Source organism: Hyaena hyaena, unplaced genomic scaffold, assembly GCF_003009895.1.
Source record: "Hyaena hyaena isolate Hyena2069 unplaced genomic scaffold, ASM300989v1 scaffold_1009, whole genome shotgun sequence".
NCBI classification, from domain to species: Eukaryota; Metazoa; Chordata; class Mammalia; order Carnivora; family Hyaenidae; genus Hyaena; species Hyaena hyaena.
This window is the reverse complement of record NW_024081645.1, coordinates 518456-540083: the sequence shown is the minus strand read 5'-3', so window position 1 is coordinate 540083 and position 21628 is coordinate 518456. Positions and strand designations below refer to the sequence as shown.

General features: G+C 37.4%; 1 protein-coding gene and 1 non-coding gene across 4 annotated transcripts in view; one reads left to right on the top strand and one right to left on the bottom strand.

Annotated features, from left to right (window-relative positions):
• Window positions 1-21628, bottom strand: part of SATB2 (SATB homeobox 2) — a 191616-nt gene that overhangs the window by 61011 nt on the left and 108977 nt on the right. For all 3 annotated transcript variants that reach the window (XM_039221780.1, XM_039221779.1, XM_039221781.1), the window contains one exon: window positions 14799-15271. In XM_039221780.1, the coding sequence (XP_039077711.1) occupies window positions 14799-15271 (473 nt within the window). The remainder of the gene's footprint in view (window positions 1-14798; window positions 15272-21628) is intronic.
• On the top strand, window positions 16842-16926 carry TRNAQ-UUG. Its single transcript has one exon. It is a non-coding gene; the product is annotated as a tRNA-Gln (tRNA).

Sequence of the window (21628 nt, the reverse complement as noted above, 5' to 3'; positions counted from 1 at the left end):
AACAGAGCCTTCTCAAGGGAGAGATTATAACAATTCCCAGCATGGTGTTAGCTGAGGTTATGTAAGACCAAGAAACATGTTGACTGAAAAGGAGTAGTGTGAACATCTGCACAGGGAAGAAAGCCACCTTGCATGACAGCTCTTGGATTACAAGTCACTAAAAAAAGAAGTGAGTTGGGCACAAAAGAACCTCAAATTGGCCTTCTCCCTGGCCTTTTAATGAAAGATTTTGTATATGATGTTGGCAGAAAATGCAATAAAAACAACATAATTGAAAGCACAAGAGATAATATAATGCCATCTAGTTCCGTTGCTACTAGAGGCTATCTCCACAAACAAAACAAAGAATTTGGGCCGATTTTTAAAACGAAAAATTGATATGCTTATTTTGAGTGTTTTAAATAATAATTTCTTTGTGACAAATGAATTGACCTTATCGTTTCTGAATCTGCAATTCCTGTTGATGAGCTTTCTTGTTTATATTATTATGATCTCCATATTTCTTCAACAATTTATATAGTTTGCCCCAAATTGTTCCTGTGTAAAATACATGCTGATAACTCAGAAATGATTGGGAAAAATTACCATGACTGGCTCTCTAAAATTTAGTTTTAAGTTTCTGTACTAGCCTTGGGGCCTTGTCTGGGACAGGTGAGAAACTGCTTCTGATGAGCCCTTAATTGTTTTTGTTTGTTTTATTTTTATTTTTTAACGTTTATTTTTGAGCAGGGGAGGGGCATAGAGAGAGAGGGAGACACAGAATCTGAAGCAGGCTCCAGGCTCCAAGCTGTCAGCACAGAGCCCAACGTGGGGCTAGAACTCATAGACCAAGAGATCATGGCCGAAGTCGGCCGCTTAATCGACCTAGCCACTCAGGTGCCCTGAGCCCTTAATTAAGAGAACCAAAACCTGGGCCAGGTTTTACAAACGCTGAGTTCGAGCCCCTCAAACCTTCCCAGGCCACTCCAGGACTGACAGCAACACTGGAGGTCATTACTGCCTAGATTTCAACAGACACTAGTTCTTCGTATCTCCCAGACCTTTGGTAATTCTGTCAAATCAGGCTCTATTACCCACTGATTATCTAGGGAACCCCAGACTCAGTGTACCTATTACGAAAAAATGACAGATTAGTCTATTAATTCATTTCTTATTTATGACTTGGTATGAAGCTCAGAAAGGAATGAAAAGATTAAGAAGACACAGATTCTGTTGCCAAAGAGTTCACTGTATGATGGTTTATAGAAACACAATGTAAAAGATGACAAGTGTCATAAATTCCAGATAGAATGAACACCGGCTCAGTTCAGAAGAGTAAAAGTATTGCCAACTCAGGGAAAACATTTTGGAAGAAGTGGGACTTAACTTGACTGGGACTGGACATATACACAGTACGTGGCTATAGAGATAACAACGAGACCAGGCAAGGGAGGGATTGGCCAGCATTAAATCACTGGAAGGAAAAGAAACAGCATGACTGATCTAGAACACCAAGAGAAGTTTCTGTTTCCTTAAAAGCTTAAAAAAAAAAGATACAAAAACTGATAAAGTGGTAGAAGACATTTTGAAGTAAAACTACTATAGTCCACATTAATATAATTCTGAACTACTGGAGTATACACAAAATAACCAGCAAACATTACCCCTAAAATGAAGTGATATTAGATAATCTATTCAGCCTTTTTGTCACCTGCAACAAATTAGGCTTTCAATATGCAAAACATCTTCCTTCCAGAAAAACAAATGATCATGATTCCATTTAATTGTAATTTAATGAGGCATAATTTATTTTTTAAAGTGATATATACCAGGTGTGTACTGAGGAAACTGGCCCAGCAAACCCCAGTGCTCCCCCTTGGAAAAAGCTTCAAGCTAGCTGGAGACTGTTTTCATTTCTGTAAATTACACTTCTGTTTGTGGCAGCTGAAGTGGGAGGTATAAAGGGTAACTTGCAATGTTCACATATTTATTGTAACACATACCTTTGAAGTAACTCAACCAAAAAAAATACTCATTTATCATCAAAGCAAATAGTTTCAAAGTTTTGAGTTCCAATCTGAACAAAGATAGATTTTAGAGAAAATAAATCCCATTCCCTAATAATGTATTTTAATTGTATATAAGCTATTTAATAATGATCTTCAGAAATCAAGCTACAACTCTAAGGATGTATGGATTGAAATGTAATACGCAATAGTGAGTCTGAAAATACATATATTTTCATATTTATGTTTTGCTTTAAACAAATGATGTCATAAACAGTCACCAAGGTTCAAAGACACATATACCCCCATTCTACAGATTAAAATTATCGAGGGTCAAAGGTAGAAAGGGTCTTGTCAGTCATATCAGCCAAGCCTTCATCCTACTCCTGAGAATGATCTATCACATACTTGCCTCAAAATAAAAAAAATAAAAAATAAAAACAATCTTCCAAAGGCACTCTTCACGTCTCACTTTTCATGTCTTCCCTCTTTATGTTTGCGTGCTCATTTGTTAGCCTTACTTTTCACACAATTCTGAAATGTCTTGTTCCAGCTGACATGGGAGCCAAAAACCAGAAATCTTTTGTGAAAACCAAGTAACACCAAATTCCTGGTCTAATCGTACAAAGCCAGTTCTTGTATCTCAGCGGCTAGCGCACAGTTACAGAAGCTGTGGAGCCAGCTGTGTGGCTGCAGAATGTGCTGACATCCCACCTGAAGCTGGCCTAACGCAAGTGGTTCTCCCCTCATCTCCAATCTCATTTCCTTCCAGGCATTTTCCCCTCTGCTCACGAATATTAACAGGTTTCCCTGGGTTCCGTATCCATAATCCACAACCCCACTATGAACCTGAATGCTGAAATTCATTTGTGTAATGCTAAAAATACTCACCCTCCTCTCACCCCCTAGAGTACTGCTCAGCCACGAAGCCAGAGTACTTAGGCTGATTTGAATAAAAAGTATACAGGGCACAACAATGACAATTTGATTTTTATTATTAAAAATGATGTGTTAAATCCTCAAAGAAAATGTAGTTATTGCATTAGTTTAATAAAACCTCTCTTTATTACAATATTTCTTTATTAGGAGAGAGAGCCTATGCATGTAGCGTGGTTGTAGAATGGGGGTGGATAGAACTGAGCATCTAAAGGGAATTAATGTACTCTGCAAATATAAATGTATATACAAAAGTAACATTTGCAGACAAATGTTGTTGCTGTAGAAATGTATTCTGTAATTCACTAAAATACTATGTACATATGTGTGTATGCATATACACTGCGGTTGGCAATAGTCTCTCCCTCCTTTGAACTGAGATGGCACTGGTTCTATCTGGCATTTATGACACTCATCATCTTTTACATTGTGCTACCAGAAAACCTCTTCTCTCCATCATACAGTAAACTCCTTGGGAGAAGAATCTGTATAATTTGTGTTTAGTGGGTAGCTGGGAATATGCAGAAATACAAAGCTCTAAGAATGCACCAAATGTATTTTAAAAAAATTTTCTGAGATGTGGGAGTCCTATCTTTGCTGAAGAGACAGGAACTGGCCCTATTGGACCACGTATCACACTAAAGATCTTTTCATTCAACCTACCGTAAACACTAAGATAGTGGAAACTGAAATTCTGAGCCATTCAGACTCCACTTTAGAACAAATATTTCATGTACTCCCAATCTGCAAATTATTAAGTAAAACACTTCTCTCAGAGACAACTTTTCCTTCTAGTGGACACAAGAAAACTATAGTGTGCTACTGACACATCAGAATACAGTCGGCATGCAACACAAAGTGAGTGGGTACAACCAAAATCATCCGTGCTCTCCTAACAGCAATCCCTTTGTCCGGGCACATACAATGGAGGAATTTAGCTAGAAACAGATTTCTGGCAACTTTACTATTTTTACCTACCTATTCAATGCAAAGATAGATGCAATTAGATAAACAGGGTTTTTTTTCTCCCTTTTTTTTCCCTTTTTATCCCTTCCCTTCTTAGGTACTGGAATGGGGGGGTTATGCACAATCCAAGCCAAAATTTTCTAAACACATGAGTACCAAAAATCAAAAGCAAATAGAGAACTGAACAGGTTCTCCTTGGAAACATTTACCAGTGGTGTTCTCAGCTCTGGGCACATACGTGGTTTCTACTAACACCTCAAGTACCTGGCACATGACTATTGCATTCACAAAGTTCTGGGCCCTGGTTATTTCTAGTTTCTATGTGTATTATGTGAAACAACTGCTGGCAAACTGCCCAAAAAATTTACTAGCTTTGGCTACTTTGTCAAAACATTGGCAAAAATAGTACTTTCCCAAAACAAAACAAAACAAACCAAAAACATACATTTATTGAATATTTATATCTCAAATATATCAAACGCATTCAGATATAAAAAGTAAAGCAGTCTGTTAACATATGAGTTGACTTTGTCCTGAAACAGTTATAAAACATTTTTTTTTCCTGCTGAAATATTTCTGCATTAACTTCAATCACCTCCAAGGTCAAAAACATATGTTCTCACACAGTACATGTAACATATCGCAGTACTTATTATCCACAATGGGATTACTGGTTTGAAAGCCTGCTTACCCCTTCAACCTCCCTGAAAGAGGGGCTGTATCTTTCATGTTCTGTTCTATGAGATCAGAAATAATTGAGAATAAAATGGTTGTTGAGCATGTGAGCTCTAAGGGCAAAACTGCTGGGTTCAAAATAGGGCTTCAATTAGCCAAGGATTAAATTAATCTTCCTATGGCACAGTTTCCTCACCTGTAAAACTGATATAATAATTGTACTCCCCTCATAGGATTCCCTACAGCTTATAACTGATACATGTTAAGTGTTCAATAAATCTTAGCTTCCATTATAATGTTTACCATAGCTTCTGAATGCTTAATAAATATTTTTTAGATGAATGAATACAGAATATACAGAACTATATCAAATAATTACAGAACTAATACAAAGTATAATTCTTATTTTAAATTTGTAACTTCAAATCTTCAAGGTCCTCCACTTGCATTCTGCTAAACGTCTTCCCATATAGAAGGCAGAAAATGTAAAGAATAAATTTTAGGAAGCAGAATACTTAAAATTATTTGGAATAGAGGAATGTAAAGAAAATTTTAACTAATTATATAAATTGGAAGGATCATATGGTTTCCAGCACGTCACTAAACCAAAATACTCTTTTTATTTTTTAGAAAAGTGAAACTTTTCTTCAGTAAGTAACTCTGTAGTCATTTAAAATAAGCATTAATTTGCATCACTGTTTAAACATGGGCCATAATTATTAGTGGATGATAGATTTCAGTAGAACATAACTAGTTTTTTATAAGGACATGTAATTAAATAGATTGGAAATTACCAAGGTGTTTCATACATGGTGCGAGTATTATTACCTGAAGGGTTTTTTTTTTTCCCTTCATGAAGGTTTTGCTTTAGAAATATACAGATAGACAAAAGTACAGGTGGAAATGAGATGGAGCTCAAGACAGACAAGTACACATATGTGCATATGTGTGAGTGTGTGTACCAGCTCATGATGTAAAAGGTATTTCCCACAGGGCACTGCAGTCAAAGATGTTTGAAACTGAATGCTGTGATGTGCACTGATAATTTTAGGTACAAAACTTGTAGACAGAATGTAAACAACCTTATAATCTCCAACTGACTTCAAATTGATTCAGTTATATTTTTTTCACAGCATTTCTGGCCTCTAAACTTAATTTGTTTTATCTGAACAAACATGCACTTAACCCCAGGCCAAATGGTCATCATTTCAATCAATGGCCATGAAAGGAACACTCCTTGTGTATTTTTTTTTTTATTACTTTAAATAAGCAATGGTGAAAAGTATATAAATAATGGGATCTAAAGCTAGTGTTCCTTGTATTTCTTCTATAAAAATTCTACTTTAATTGTAAACATCACCCAGGATTGGAGGAGACTGGTTAAATACTAAAATAGACCTTCATACTAAAAATACAGGTCTATATTGAGACACTCATAGGAGGTATAAGAAAGTCCTTATTGAAAATCGAGACTACTTATCTGTGTCAAAGGAGCTGATCACTCCTTGTCAGAAAAAAAGGTGACAAAGGCTTATAAATCTACCCCCTAAAGGAAGACTTTTTAGTTAAAATGAAGAAAACTGAATTTTCTATAATTAGTTTAGTAACTAATTTTTAAGTTAGGGATACTGGTCAGGGATAGGAAATGACAAAACAGGGCTCCGTCATCTTTATTTCCTCTGATTTTTTGGTGCCAGTTTTGTAAAGGAGGGGCAGGTGTCTTTATATATTATGTTACACAAAACTTTCTCTTTCAAGTAGATTTAAGAATGAGGAGACAGTTATTCGGGCACCTGGGTGACTCTGTTGGTTAAATATCTGACTTGACTTTGGCTCAGTTTATGCATGATCTCAAGGTTTGTGAGTTTGAGCCCTGCATGGGCCTCCCCTGCACTGACGGTGCCAGGCCTGCTTGGGATTCTCTCCACTTCTCTCTCTGCCCCTCCCTGACATGCATGCAGTCTCTCTTTCTCTCTCTCAAATAAACATTTAAAAAGTAAATCTTTACCAAAAAAAAAAAAGTAATGAGGAGGGGTTATATATGTTTTGACAGCTACTGAGTCAACCTTCTCTCTACCCAGAACACAAAGCCAGTATCTCCTCCATCCTCTTCAGTTGGAATTGCCTAAAAGGTGCTAATTAATGTTAGTTTGTATATGCACAAGAGGAGCTAAAGTGAGACCACTAATAAGAGGCTATCCATCATCCTTAGGCCATCTAAGAACTTGGAGACACTGCTATCCTGAGAAATATTAATATTATTATAATCTTTAAATCTATGAATTCAAGCCAGTGGTTCTGAAATGAAAGACTGCCTATTTTATGAAGCAAGCAGGGCCATCTTTTCCCACTTTATTAATTTAATGTTCAAATCAAAAGAGGGTGTATTATTGGCTTCAAAACCCAATAACATGTTCATGCCTGATCTGCAGCATTTCATATATACAGGCCACCTTTCAGTGGATGGACTTCCTTTTTCTCACAGGCTTCCTTGTCATTTTATAACCAGCTCACTGGACCATGGAGTCAAGACCCCTGGATTTGCATTGTGCTCTACCTCTGTATGACTTGCTGAGCTCCCGTATCTCTATTGCATAGTAAGAAATAATGATGACTGAGACCAGAGGTTGGCCGAGAAATAATTCTGAATATCCTGGAGGTCAAGTTTTCTACAAATATAAACTTTATGTGTAATTAAATCATGCCTATCTTTGGCTAACAATATGTATAAATCAAACACAAGACTTTTTCCTCCCCCACACTGAATGGTAATACACTTAAGTTCAGATTTCCAAATATTTTGGTTGCTAAAATGTTCATGTTGTTGCTATATACCTCTTCCTAACTGTGCCACTTCAAAGTATACTGTTTAGCAAGTCCTTAGACATTTTTAACCTGAATAACACAGGTGTGCATATACTATAAGCATGGTGTCGATAAAGCATAAAAGCAAAACCCATGTCATTTCACACAGATATGTACATTTCTAGCTGTTGACCTTACTCCCAACTTTCCTGATACATTGTTCAATCTAATTTTCCAATCTGCTGAAAACATTCTCCAGTTGCTGAGTCACTTTATAAAATTGTATTTATGACCCTGGCTTTAAGTTTCTTCAAATGATGTGGCTTTGATGAGTAAAGAGCAGATTTTTTGCAAAATCTCATAAAAAATAAAAAGTAGTCAAATAAGGACAGGTCAACCAAATGACTTCCCAAAGGATTTTTAAAACCTTTTTTCTATCAGATAAGACCCACAATGAACACTTTCTCAAGCAAAGCCTACGACAAAAGGTTGCAAATTGTGTAACTCAGTGACTTTTGCATCAAACTGAAGAAGGAGCAAGATACCAAATTAGAGGCCTACTGTTACAGAATAGCACATTTTGTGAAACACATCTGTGTATCTACTGAAAACATGTTTCTAAGAATTGGCTCAGGAGAGCTACCTGAAACAGAAAATGGACCTGAACTTTCTGAGTTGTGATATAATATGCTAGAGGAAAAAGGAAAATAACTGTATTATATAAATAATGAAGGTGGAAAAAGCCTCATTTTCAAATTGTAGAAACTTCGGACTGTTGATTCCTTATGTAAGGGTATTTCCTGAACTCTAGCGCCAAGGAAAGGGGATAGTTGTGCAGAGAAGGAACGTGGGTCACACCTAATTTCCCCTTTCTGGCACTCTAATGCTCCCATTCATATGTGGGAGAGCAGCCGTTCCAATGGATTTAGCCTAGTTTGGATCAAAGCTTCCTCTACTTCATTTAACAGATTTGCTCAGATGGAAGGTCTCGGAGGAGAAACAGTGTTAGTAAATGAGGGATTTCTGAACATATGAATATGTAGGTCATTGGATTTTTAAATAAATTAGAGAATAGTTTATCTATTCAGGAAGATTCACTGTGCATATTTTATGAAGCCATCCTTATTATAGGTCAGCGGGCATCCCACAACCATTCCTTCATAATACTAAGTCTTTTAAAATACTGTCATGAACCTTTTCATACTGTCACAAGCCTTTGATTAATATTTTTAAGTCCACAAAGTGACAAGGGGCAAAAGAACACTTAAGGTTAGCTTTCATAATCTAACTGTCAAAAAAGCACAGATGTGAGTAAACATAGTAAATAGCAAAGCGACTTATTTAATGTCCATAGGCCTAGGAAGTGAAAGTATGCCAATACTAACATCAATTTAGGATATTAGCAAGGGAAAATGAACTACAAAAGAAAAGAGAAAAGGGAGCTAGGGAGGGGCAGAAGAAAGAAGGAAGGAAGGAAGGAAGAGAGAGAGAGAAAGAAAGAGAGGGAGGGAGGGAGGAAGAAAGAAAAAGAAAAGAAAAGAATAGAAAAGAAAAGAAAAGAAAAAAAAGAAAAGAAAAGAACACTTATTTCTTGTGTCTTCTTATTTCTTGAAATTATTAGTCCTACAAACACCACTTACATCACTGACAGAGCACTGGGCACAGCGAAGGAAAAAAACTACTCTGAATCTCACACGAATTCCATAATTCACCATTTAGGCTTGGTAAGGATGGTTTTCATTTAAGTCAAGTTTGGAAGATGTCATAGGGCTTCAAGTCCAGTATCCATTTCTGTTTCATTCCCTCTTTGTCTTTCTTGTATTTGATAATCATAAGTAAATCTGGCCAGTATCAGTATCAGTCCATTGAATACAGAGGGGTTTAAATAATAATAGTAATGATATTTCTAAGAGAAGGTAGTACAGTAAAACACCGATACTATTTGCATAGTGATATCTTACTTGAGATTCGGAAGGTAGTAAGGCATAAAATTGAAAACAAGTTTTATTCAAACTACTACCCCATGATATAACCAAAAGCCTATTTAGACTAGCAGTGACACAGATCTATAATCTGGGATTAAAACCACATCTTGAGATAAAGACTCCCGTGCAAGTGATTTATTAAGGAAGTGCAGAGGGAAACTGGTGAGGTAGTGGGAAAAGCGGGACAGGGAAGGGAAGAAACCCAAGCAGTCCCCACCTCAGCTTCATTTGTGGAGAGTTCTGGAGTGGAAGCCACACTTCAGTGCTGTCCCTACTACTGAAGGCAAGGGAGCTGGTCTTCCACCCTCCTGTACCTATTAGACTTTGGTTAAGTATTTCCAGCATTGTGCCAGTGTGAGTGAAGCAAAACCCAATAATCTGAGGAACGTCCTTTGAATGAAAAACTAACCAGCAGTTACTAGCTGCTAGAAGCAAAAGTATGGGGGAATAGGAGTGGAGGCAACGTAGAACACCAAAAACAGAGCAGGCATGTTATCTGCCTCGGCTTCCTCTGGTGTACTACCTGTACCACCTCACTTTGTGACCATAGGTAATAGAAATACTTAGAAATATATCACAGGAATTGCCTGAAAATTAATGACCAGGTGAGAAAACATCTCTCATTTGTCATAAATGTCTTCAGAGACTCAAAAAATGGGGTTAGCCTTTTCTTCCAAAAGACTAGTAAAGAAGAAAGTGACAATGCTCAGAATATATTTTCTGTAAGGTCATAATGACAAAACCAGTCTTCTATCACCCTGATGGCACAGACAGGATGTGACGCTCTGCTATACCCTGAATCTAGAACTACATTAGTCTCGTGACCATGCTGAAAATTTGATACCTTGGCATTGGGTGATCTCAAGACACATTGATTAAAATAAAAATGTATTCAAAGCAAGCTCTTGCAGGGCACCTGGGTGGCTTAGTTGGTTAAGCGTCCGACTTCGGCTCAAGTCATGATCTTGTATCTCATGAGTTCAAACCTCATGTCAGGCTCTGTGCTGACAGCTCAGAGCCTGGGGCCTAATTCAGATTCTGTGTCTCTCTCTCTGTCTGCTCCTCCTCCACTCGTGTTCTTTCTATCTCAAAAATAAATAAAAACATTAAAAAATTTTTAAAAAGCGAGCTCTTGGAAATACAGCTCTATTCCCTCGATTGTGTTATTTTATATCACCAGATGACAGAGTGGCAATGGATCAGATATACAGAGTAATTAATAGTTTCTCCTTGGAGACCTGGCATTTTCAAATGCTATTTGTTATGAATTTGAGTTGTTCCTCTAGAAGTTTTAAACATGAAAAGCCAGGCTGATGTGTTTTGTATTTTTCCAGCTTTAGCTTCATTTATGAATGTTATACATGTGATTTGTTCTCTCTCTAATTACTAGTTGTTCACGGTCCAATCATCAAGCACAAATCCATAAACACAAACTACAGTGTGACAAACCAAGGTAATTTTTACTGAATTTTTAATAAATGAATAATAGAGATCATGAACTATTTCTAGAAAATACTCAGTGTACTGAAGGTATGCTACATCTCACTAAAGCAACTGGATACAAGATTGATATTGGCCATAGGTATTCATCTAAAATAAATGATTCTGATCCTGTTTGCTTTGAGAAAAACAAAATGGTCAGATTCTTTTCTACCCAAAGATTAACATTTCATTTGCATTACTATCTATAAAGTTAATTTTTATTTGTTTATTATAGCTGACAAATCATGATATCATTCATAAATGTCTGATTTTACTCAAAAAAGCCTAACATTTGGAAAAATAATGGTTGGTTTCATGGGGCACAGTATACCATATTCTTCATTTAATGATGCTGCTGGTGAAACCCAGCTGTCCAACCTTGCTGTTAGTGACTACAGTATACACAGCAAAAACAATCTGCCTGTTGACCTCCGGCTTAAGTTCAAACTATGTCATTCTGTCAATACCATCTACCTTGATTAGGTTGGGCTTTATACACAACAGGTTATGATCCCAGAGGGATGAAAAGCTTTCCCAAATTAAAAGCAGAATTTTAAAAGGAAATACTCATACATTCCTATGCAGTTTCCATTTGATATCCTCAAGGCTGGCCCATGAACTCAAGCTCATGTTGATTGAAAGTGAATGTTCCTTTCTGGGTGTAGCCATCTTACAAATTTAATGGCAGGAGGAAAATAATAAAATGTGTTCCATGCTTCAATTAGACCTTTTATAACTTGGCACTTGAACGATGGCAATGCCAAAGAAAAATCATTAATCCATAAAAATAGACAAAAAGGATTGTGGAGGAGAAGACAGACCTCCAGGAGTGTAGGGCCTTGGCAGAGCTTTCTCTCACACCAACATGGTCTGTCTTTTGTCTAGCCTTTCTGTGAGTCTTCTCTCAGGCTTCATGCTATTTGGATAAAATATATACTGTATTTGATTCTAAAATCCAAAGTAATACAACCATGCTTTCAATTTTATCCTTAGCCGAAGGAACTGTATATATAACCAATAAAATGTTGGCTAGCTATGAAATGCCTATTCATGCACATAAACGACAGATGAAAGAACATACACACATATGCATGCACATACACACAAATACACAACTACACACATATACACAGAATAAAGACTAAAAGATGCATCCTTCCACTTTGTATTCGGCAATAACATGTAACACATTGGCTCAAAAGGACCAGAAATTTTCATAACCCTAGTTCAGATAACTGTAGACACACAAATGCTACTTTAGTACTTTGAGTCAAAAAAGAAATCATAGAGTGGTATCTGGAACATGTGCAGAACTCTGTAGACCTCCAAACTCATTTTCAAATGCTGTAAACGGAGTCTGTCAATAATAGAATGTATAAATTAGCTAAGAGTCAAGGGAGCAGGAGATTTCACCCTCTTGGTCTCCTGCCACGCCTAATCTGTCAGCACCAAACCTCAAATCATCCCACTGTGCTTCTTCCCGGCTCCCAGTCCTCTGGTTCCAGCATTCCTGAAGACTGTTACCAAACCACAGTGCTTGGTTCCATCACTAGTTCATGCCTGTTAACTTCAGCTGAGATCCCAGACTACCTCACAATTCCTTCTATCTCAGATTGATTCTCTATCACATTCAAGCTGTCAACACACTTTTGACCTCCTTTTCAACACCACAGTTTGGAAAGACTAATTTGCAGCCCCTGCTTCTGGATCCTCAATAGTTAGTCACTCCTCGACTCCTAAATTCTGGCTTCTGCCTTCTCAACTCTAATGAAATTATACTCTAAGTTTGCCAAAGGTCTCTCCCAACCAATTGCCAAATTTCATGGCATGGTTTCAAGCTTCTTATGCCTCTGCAAACTCTTTATTCATATTCTGTATACTCTCACTACTACCTCCCTATTCTTTCATCTCCACCTGCTCCCTTCTCTACTGGCATTTCTTTCACCTCTTTTCCTGGTGGGAGTAGTGGTGATGGTTTTTCCTCTTCCTTCCTTTGACTCTCTAAATCCCAGGCTCTATCAATAAATTTCTAATCTTTCTCTAACCCTGAAAACTCTTTTTAGCACCAAACTCATATTTTGAATGACTTCTGAATACATTTACAGAAATCTGCCAGTACGGGGCACTTGGGTGGCTCATTCAGTTCAGTGTCCAACTCTTGACTTCATTTCAGGTCATGATCTCATAGTTCATGAGTTTGAGGCCCCATCAGGCTCCGTACTGACAGCATAGATTCTGGTTGGGATTTTCTCTCTCCTTCTCTCTCTTCCCCTCCTCTGCTCTCTCCCTCTCTCAAAATAAATAAATCAACATTTAAAAAAAAAAAAAGGAAAGAAAGAAAGAAATCTGCCAGCACTTCAGAGACAAATAGTCTGATCCAAAATAATCTCTCACCTTACTCCAACTATCTCTTTCAGTGTTCTTTCTGATTCTCTAAATAATTACAGATTTATTCTCAGCCACAGGTGCAAACCTTGGCATTATCGTTACTGTCCACCCCTCTTTATCCATTCAGGTGGTTGCACTTTCTGTTAACTTTACTTCCACAATTCTTCTTGATTCTGTACCCTCTACCCAACCACCACTAGCCTAGTTCAAAACGTTACACATTTCAGCCGGACACTTATGGCTGTCTTCTAAAGAATATTCCTATCTTCTTGCTATCCTGAGACAGAAAAAGATCTTCCTAAGGCCCAGTTCTGATTATTAGATTATAGCATATTCCTATATAAGACCTTCAATGGCTTCTAGTGCCTGTTAAATAAAGTTCAAAGTTCCCAGCATGGCCCTAAGACCTTTTGTGATCTGTTTATCCCATTTAAGTTTTATTATCTAGCCTTGCTATCAACTACCAACTACTCCCCCACATGCCTGACTCAGCACTTTTCTTGTTGATTCCTTTAGCCTAAAGTACCCTTCTTCTTCATCTTTGGCTGTTAAATCCTATTTATCCTTCAAGGTCTAACTCCCCAGCAACGTAATATGTGCTGGCCTATGATCTTTTTCATCTTTGCATCTGCACTGAGCTTAGCTTCCTGCCCTGCATTTTGTAGGGTGGTCAAATTTAAACCTACTGTCCTCTTAAAGGCTCACTATATTATCCTACTGCAAGTATTCCTTACCCCCAGCTCCTCATGGATGCCCACTACAACCACTGTTACTCTATTCACCTTACTTTGCATTTTACTTTTGTTATCTGAATATATTTTGGTTTTTTTTTTAACTACTAGGTCATTATCTCCTTGAGATTTTTACTTTTGGTTACTCATGTAAGGACTAAATAAATCGTTCTCAAAATATGGCTACCAGACCAGCAGCATCAGAATCACCTGGGACCTTGCCTCAAATGCAAATTTCTAGGTCCTATCCCAGACTATGGAATCAGAAACTCTGAGATGAGGGCCTCAATAAAATAAGATCTACATAAACAAACTGTTCATCTTTGTATTGCTTACTATTATATTGGCATGTAATTCCCCCAAAATATTAAAAAAATATGAGTAAATTATCCATTACCACCTTATCAATATCTTTTTTTTAATGTTTATTTATTTTGAGAGAGAGAGAGCATGAGTGAGCAAGGTCAGGGCAGAGAGAGGAGAGAGAGAGAAAGTCCCAAGCAGGCTCCATACTGTCAGTACAGAGCCTGACATGGGGCTCAATCCCATGAACAATTAGATTATGATATGAGCCTAAGTCAAGAGTCAGATGCTTAACTGACTGAACCATCCAGGGTTCTTGAGTTGGGTGATGGGTTCACAGATATTCATTACCTTACTGAAATTAATTAATTAATTATGGTTATGCATGGATCAAGTATTTCCTGAGCTAAGGATTATTAGCTTATTCTGTGTGCTCTGAGATAGATAAAATTTTTTGAAGAGATAAAGATGTCACAATTCTGTCCTTCATATTATTCTTATTATTCTTAACCACCAACTATCACGTGCTATGCTAATCATACCTGTGTACGGTTGAATGCCACTCTTGCAAAGACAGCTTGGGACACACTGGCCCTCTTCAGCTCATCTCTGACTTGCTGGTAGATATCTGGAGAGACTTCTACAGAAGAGTTGGTTGGCTCTGGCTTAACTGCTCTGGGAATGGGTGGATGGTTCAGGAACTGCTGGTTGATGGCTTGAGGATGCTGGTGAGCCAGGAGCCGGCTAACGGCAATCTGTTGGTTTATCAGATGGGCCATGGCTATTTGTTGTCTAACAAGCTGTGGACTGAGCTGGGGAGAAAGAAGACCAGGGCTCATGATGGGCTGTAATGCGGGCACTTGGTTTCGGATTGGAGTACTGTGATGGATTTGGCTATGAGGAGACTGTTCGTTGGTTTTCCCCAAGGATGCCAGCTGGTTCATATTTGGTAAATGCATTGGACGCTGGCCCAGAACACAATAGTCAGAAAGGTTTTCTCGTTCCACTCTTTCCACTGTTAAGAGATAAAAACATGATAATTCATCATTATTTTCATTGGTATAATTTATTACTAATATATGTAGTGCTGAATTATCATATTTTTGATATATTAACAACATAAACTTTTTTCATACAAAGCTGGAAGCCCCGGAGTAAAAGTGAGTTTTCCTTCCTTGCAAAGTATTATAATAGATTTTTTCATAGGTGATATGAAAGTAATAATATTTACCACTTCATTTTTCTTCAGTTCTTAAAAGCAGGCATTTTATTGAATAACTAAGACAGAAACCACTAAGCATGATAAATTCTAAATCCTCTCATATTCCCAAGCTCTCTCATCTCCCTCATCACCCTCTGTTATAAAAACACCAGCTGTTCTCATCTTCTGTAGTTTGTGGTTAATGGTGTAGTTCATGGTTATCAGGAAATGACAAGGACAACATCTCCTGCCAAATTAACTGCTACCTCCTAATAAAAATCTCACACAATAAGTACTATACAACTATGGGAACATTCATAGACAATGTGTACCACGTAATATATCCTTTTATCTACTCGCTCTCTTTGTTATAGGAATAGGTCTTTAAAAATTGAATATGTTAATGATTGTGATATGCACCAGGATAAGAAAAAAACTCACAATATTTATAACACCTTCTTGACTTTCCATTAAATAAGATGCTTCTCCCCCCATCCCCAGGATATCTACCCTATTACATCTTATTACACTTTACTAGTGAAAACTTAAGGAATAACCTTGAAAGGCAGAAGTAAAAGTATCATATATGTTCAAGCACGAGAATTTTTTCCTCCCCCAAGAATATTTCCCAGGAAAGAGCAAATCATCTCATAGTTAAATACTTGTCTAAATCTCTGTATTACATTATTATGTAAAACAAAGCTTTGTTTGGAGAAAACACATTTAGGCTGAAACAGCCTCCATCATTCCTAGTTTTAAATCCTTGCAGATGTAACTTAACAATATCTGTTTTTTAAAGTAAAAATTTTAAACAGATATAGTAATTATTTCTTACAGTTGCAAATGTTGGATACGATCATGCAAATGACTACTAGACTTTAAAGAACACTACTTCAGGTAGTCACATCCTGGAGATCAAAAGTAGTCACCCATAGGACAAATTTTTAAAATAATTGTCCCACTATTATGTAAATGGTGCTGTAGTCTGGTATCTGGTTTACAGTGTCAGAATCATATTTTTATCAAAAAAGTACTAAGTCTCAAAATAAAGCTTTAGCAGAAATGGTGTATGCTAGAAAACTGGGCGACTCCAAAGATGGGGTCCTGTAATGACAGGGATATGCATGCCAAAGCACAAGAACTTTAAGGATGGAGAAAAGTAATATTTCTAATTAATATTCTATGTAATATGTGATTTTAAAATACACATGTGGAAGTTAATACATTAAAATGTAAGTAAATATTTGACCATTATCCATATGTCTAATTGCTATTTTATATATTCAAAACTTCTTATTTGAGAAATAAACATTAGTGTCTTGGGATCACCTTATATTCGCACATATACAGTATTTATTTTTGCTTAAAAAGGCAAAGTGAAGGTGCCTGGGTGGCTCAGTTGGTTAAGCGCCTGACTTTGGCTCAGGTCATGATCTCACGATTCGTGGGTTCGAGCCCCACGTCAGGCTCTGTGCGGACAGCTAGCTCAGAGCCTGGAGACTGTTTCAGATTCTGTGTCTCCCTCTCTCTCTGACCCTCCCCTGCTCACACTGTCTCTCTCTCTCTCTCTCTCAGAAATAAATAAAACTAAAAAAAATTTTTTTTAAAAGGCAAATTGAATGCCTAACTTTCCTATGGACCCCTAAATAAGTAAAGTTTACCTCAGACTTGTTTAAAGTCTCCATTTGTAACTTAATCCTTTAAATGTAATTCATATCATTGTATTCATCTTTCCTTCACAAGGTTCAAGGTGAGCAAATTATGTTAATCTCATCCTTTAAATGCAAACATTTTTCAGCCATTGTATTAATAAAACTTTAAGGCATACAGTCTTAAAACCAAACCAAGCAAATGGTTGAAATACTTCAAAAGGTAATCTAACATAGTTTGCCTAGGACAGGAATTACTGTTGTGATTCCTTCAAGAATTACAGGGACCATGGACTGTTTCTAGAGTAAAATTATACTTTATAGACAGAAATACTTGGCCCCTAGTAGACACTTGGTTCATTTTTGTTTAATTCCTTTTGAATTCAGCCCAAACAAAGGCAAATTCAAATACTAAATTATGTGCTCAGGTACTTAAGGAGTAAAAGTGTTTTCCATTTCTTTTTCTACTTAAATACAGAACCATCCTCTTACAGCATGCATTCTTTAACCAAAAGCTAATTTTCCAAAATTTCAGTATTTTCTTTTTTCAATGGCTTAATTACCTTTGAGTGAGTTACTTTCTGGAAATATATCTAAATCACATTATTAATAAAAAGCTCCATTGACAGATCTAGTTATAATTTGCACACAATTAAGCATTAACGTCAGGGGTCCAAGAAACCTGTATGAACTGGTGCAGTAACGATCTGAATAATGTCACTCCATAGTCCTTCAAGGTTATACACAGTATATTCCTTTTCTTATGAGTTCTCAGATCCTTAGACATTCATATAGTTAAAAACGGGACTGTGGAAGTGTCCTTATACAATGTAGTAACACCATGAAGTACTAACTACTTAGAAAACCATAATGAAGGAATTGCAAAGGCAAGTGTCTACACCTCCAGGTAGAGAAAAACAGCCAGAGAAGCCAGAAGCAGAGGTACTAGGGGGAGTATGAGAAAGCCTGCACAGTCCAAAGGAAGCAGACACTACCTTGCCTCAGCTAGGTTTTGTTTTTCTCACATTGTCATTTCTTCAGATTTTTTTTCAAGAAAATGGAAAATATGGATTATTACATGATCGTGCATAATTTTCAAGCATTGGCAACTAATTCAATTTGCATAACACAATAAACACCAAAGGAAACATTTCTGAAAAATAGACACTGCCTACAGTCTTAAAATTTTGCTCATAAGACAAAAGATACCCCTTAACTTGTAAAAGAAAAAAAAAATACTCAATGGCACTCATTAAAGACGGTGAGGCAGACTTTATCCAGGACCATCACAATAGGTAAAGGGACACCAGCAATGGGATTTTATGCTGGGGGAGAGAGAAGTGGCTCAACCCCTGAAACAGCATCAACACATGGGAATTTATAGTCAAAGAGCAAGGTGGGGATCGATGGATGGAAAATTACTAAGAGGAAACATGAGAAGTAAGGGAAGTTCTGACTAAACTAATTTAACTTGATTCTTTGCTAAAAACAGACCAAGGTGTTCAAACATCACCTGAGGGAGATGATAGAAGATGAGAAACCCAATCAGATATCAAGGGGTGATCAGACATCAAGGGTGGGGTTTCAGGTTGAACTGACTCAACAGGGTTCTTGCTCAAACTGGATTTTACAAGGAAGTGCACAGACAGGCCATGGAGAAGATTTAGAAGACTAAGTAAAGTGTGGTCAAATGAAGAAACTTTGTCAATGTTTTTCAGTCCCTGACAGCTCTACAAATAACAGCCAGGGAAGAAATAAAAAAAGGGCAGCCTGGGTGGCTCAGTCAGTTGACCCTCTGACTTCGGCTTAGGTCATGATCTTACAGTTTATGAGTTCGAGCCCCTTGTGGGGTTCTGTGCTGACAGCTCAGAGCATGGAGCCAGCTTCAGATTCTGTGTCTCCCTCTGTCTCTCTCAAATAAATAAATAAACATTAAAAAAAATAAAGAAAGAAAAATATCATCATCCTCACTTTTAAGAATGCTTAAAAATCAAATACTCATCAAGACTTACCAAAGGGTACATCTCCACTGACCAGAACAGTTTATGGTCTCAGTACAACTTGTATAGATTTTGCTAAATTTGAAAAACTTTTTCATTTTTTTCTGCTACCACTCTCATAAAAATAATATCATAATAATATTTTAGCCTCTAAAGCCACAGCAGGTGAAAGACAAATGCTTAAAAAGGTCAGAGGAGCATCACAATGTACAAGACTCCATCTAAAAACTGGGTTTAACTGCTAGGAATCTACCCAAGGGATACAGGAGTGCTGATGCATAGGAGCACATGTACCCCAATGTTCACAGCAGCACTCTCAACAATAGCCAAAACATGGAAAGAGCCAAGGTGTCCATCAATGGACGAATAGATCAAGAAGATGTGGTTTATCTATACGATGGAATACTACATGGCAATGAGAAAGAATGAAATCTGGCCATGCGTAGCAACATGGATGGAATTTGAGGGTGTTATGCTGAGCGAAATAAGTCAGACAGAGAAGGACAAATACCATATGTTTGCACATATAGGGGGATTAGGAGGAACTTAACGGAAGACCGAGGGGGGAGAAGAAGAAGGGGGGAAATAGTGGGGGAGAGGGAGAGAGGCAAACCATGAGGGACTCTTGAATGCTGAGAACAAACTGAAGACTGATGGGTGTGTGTGGGGGGCGGGGGGATGGGCATGGAGGAGGGCACTTGTGGGGATGAGCACTGGGTGTTATATGGAAACCAGCTTGACAATAAAGTATTTGTAAAAAAATAAAACTTCACAATTTTAGACATTTTTAAAAAAGAAATAAATAAAAACTGGGCTTAGGCATTCATTATTTCTTTTCTATTTCTCTCCCTTCCTTCCTTCTTCCCCCCCTTCTTTTCCCCTCTTCCTTCCTTTTCTTTCTTCCCTCCTTCCCCTTCTACTTTTCTTTCTCTTCCTTCCTTTTTTTTTTTTTTAGTGTTTTTTAACATTATTTTGGAGAGACAGAGAGAGACAGAGCATGAGTCCTTCTCTTCCTTTCTTTTTAAATTTATTTGAAAGTAATCACAATGGGTGAGGTGTAGACCTAACAGCAGTGTGTGATTTTGTGTTTTGTTTTTTACTCTAATAGGAAACATAATATTAAGTCTGTATCAAACTAAACCAACTTCAAAGACAACATGTTGGGTCTGAAGGTCCATCTCAGTCTCTGCAATATTTAGGTGTGGAACAAAAATCCTTAAAAGAAGTGAAGGATAAATGGTAGTCCTGCTTCTGATGATGAAAGCAATGTTCGCATTCACAACCAAAAATCTTCTCAATAGAGCCAAAATGCTTACTTATTAAAGGGACATAAAACACACAACCTCTAGGGCTTTGAATCAGAGTTGCAATTTAATTCACAACGAATTTGATTCTACTGTTGCCAAAGTCCTAAAGGTGATCTGTATTCCTGGGAAGGAATGATATCTCCACTTTCAAGTTCAAGTTTCCAAGTAGGATGTGGCTTGAGGAACTGTCAAGGCAAGTGGGGCTGAAATATTTATACGCCTAGTAGCTTCGAGGCTTTCTGTAGCTCTTCTAATCTCTGGGAAAGGGTCTCAGTCCAGGGGCCTTGCAGGTGAACAGTTCAGATCTGGAGTCAGCTCAGGTTTCTGAGGAACTCAGAGTTCCAGGATATCTCAAAGATTCCTCTGAGCTTTCTGGGACAGAGTGAAAACTTTAGGGAATGGGAAACCATTATCTAACCACTCTCTGAACTTCTGGGATTCCATTTAACTCTGAAGTAGGAAAAGGTCTTTGTAGCCCTACTTTAAAACTGCAGGGTCTTCTAAAGCCTCCCAAGTTCACAGATGTTCTAACCAAGAGCACCTAATGACCAGTTGCTATTTAGTGACAATGATTGCTGGCTGTGACTGGTTGTTCATACTAGAGAGTCACACTCCTCCCAGGGAATAATCTGCATTACAATTAAAAGATATTCGGTGCAAAAATCTCATTTTTTTAATGTTTATTTTTGAGAGAGAGAGAGAAAGAGAGAGAGAATGTGAGTAGGGGAAGGGCAGAGAGAAAGGGAGATACAGATCTGAAGCAGGCTCCAAGCTCTGAGCTAGCACAGAGTCCAATGAGGGGGTTGAACTCATGAACCATGAGGCCATAACCTGAGCTGAAGTCTGACGCTTAACCAACTGAGTCACACAGCACTCCACAAAAATCTCATTTTATTTCAAGCAATTTTGCATTACATCCAGGAAGTCAAGTATTTAATTATAACAAATCCCTGATATGTACTTATATTTTATGTACATCGTATATTTCAGGTCTATGCTGTCAGATAGAGTATAGTCCTTGAACCATCAAAATCAATATCACCTGGAAGACTGCTAGAAATACAAATTCATGAGCTCCAAATCAGAATCTCTCCAATGATTCTTATGTACACTAAAGTTTAAGCATCAACACCTATATCATCTTTGTATTAACTGTCTTTTGAAATGGGGAATTTTTATGTATGCTAAAGTTTGAGACTCACTGTTCTATGTTGT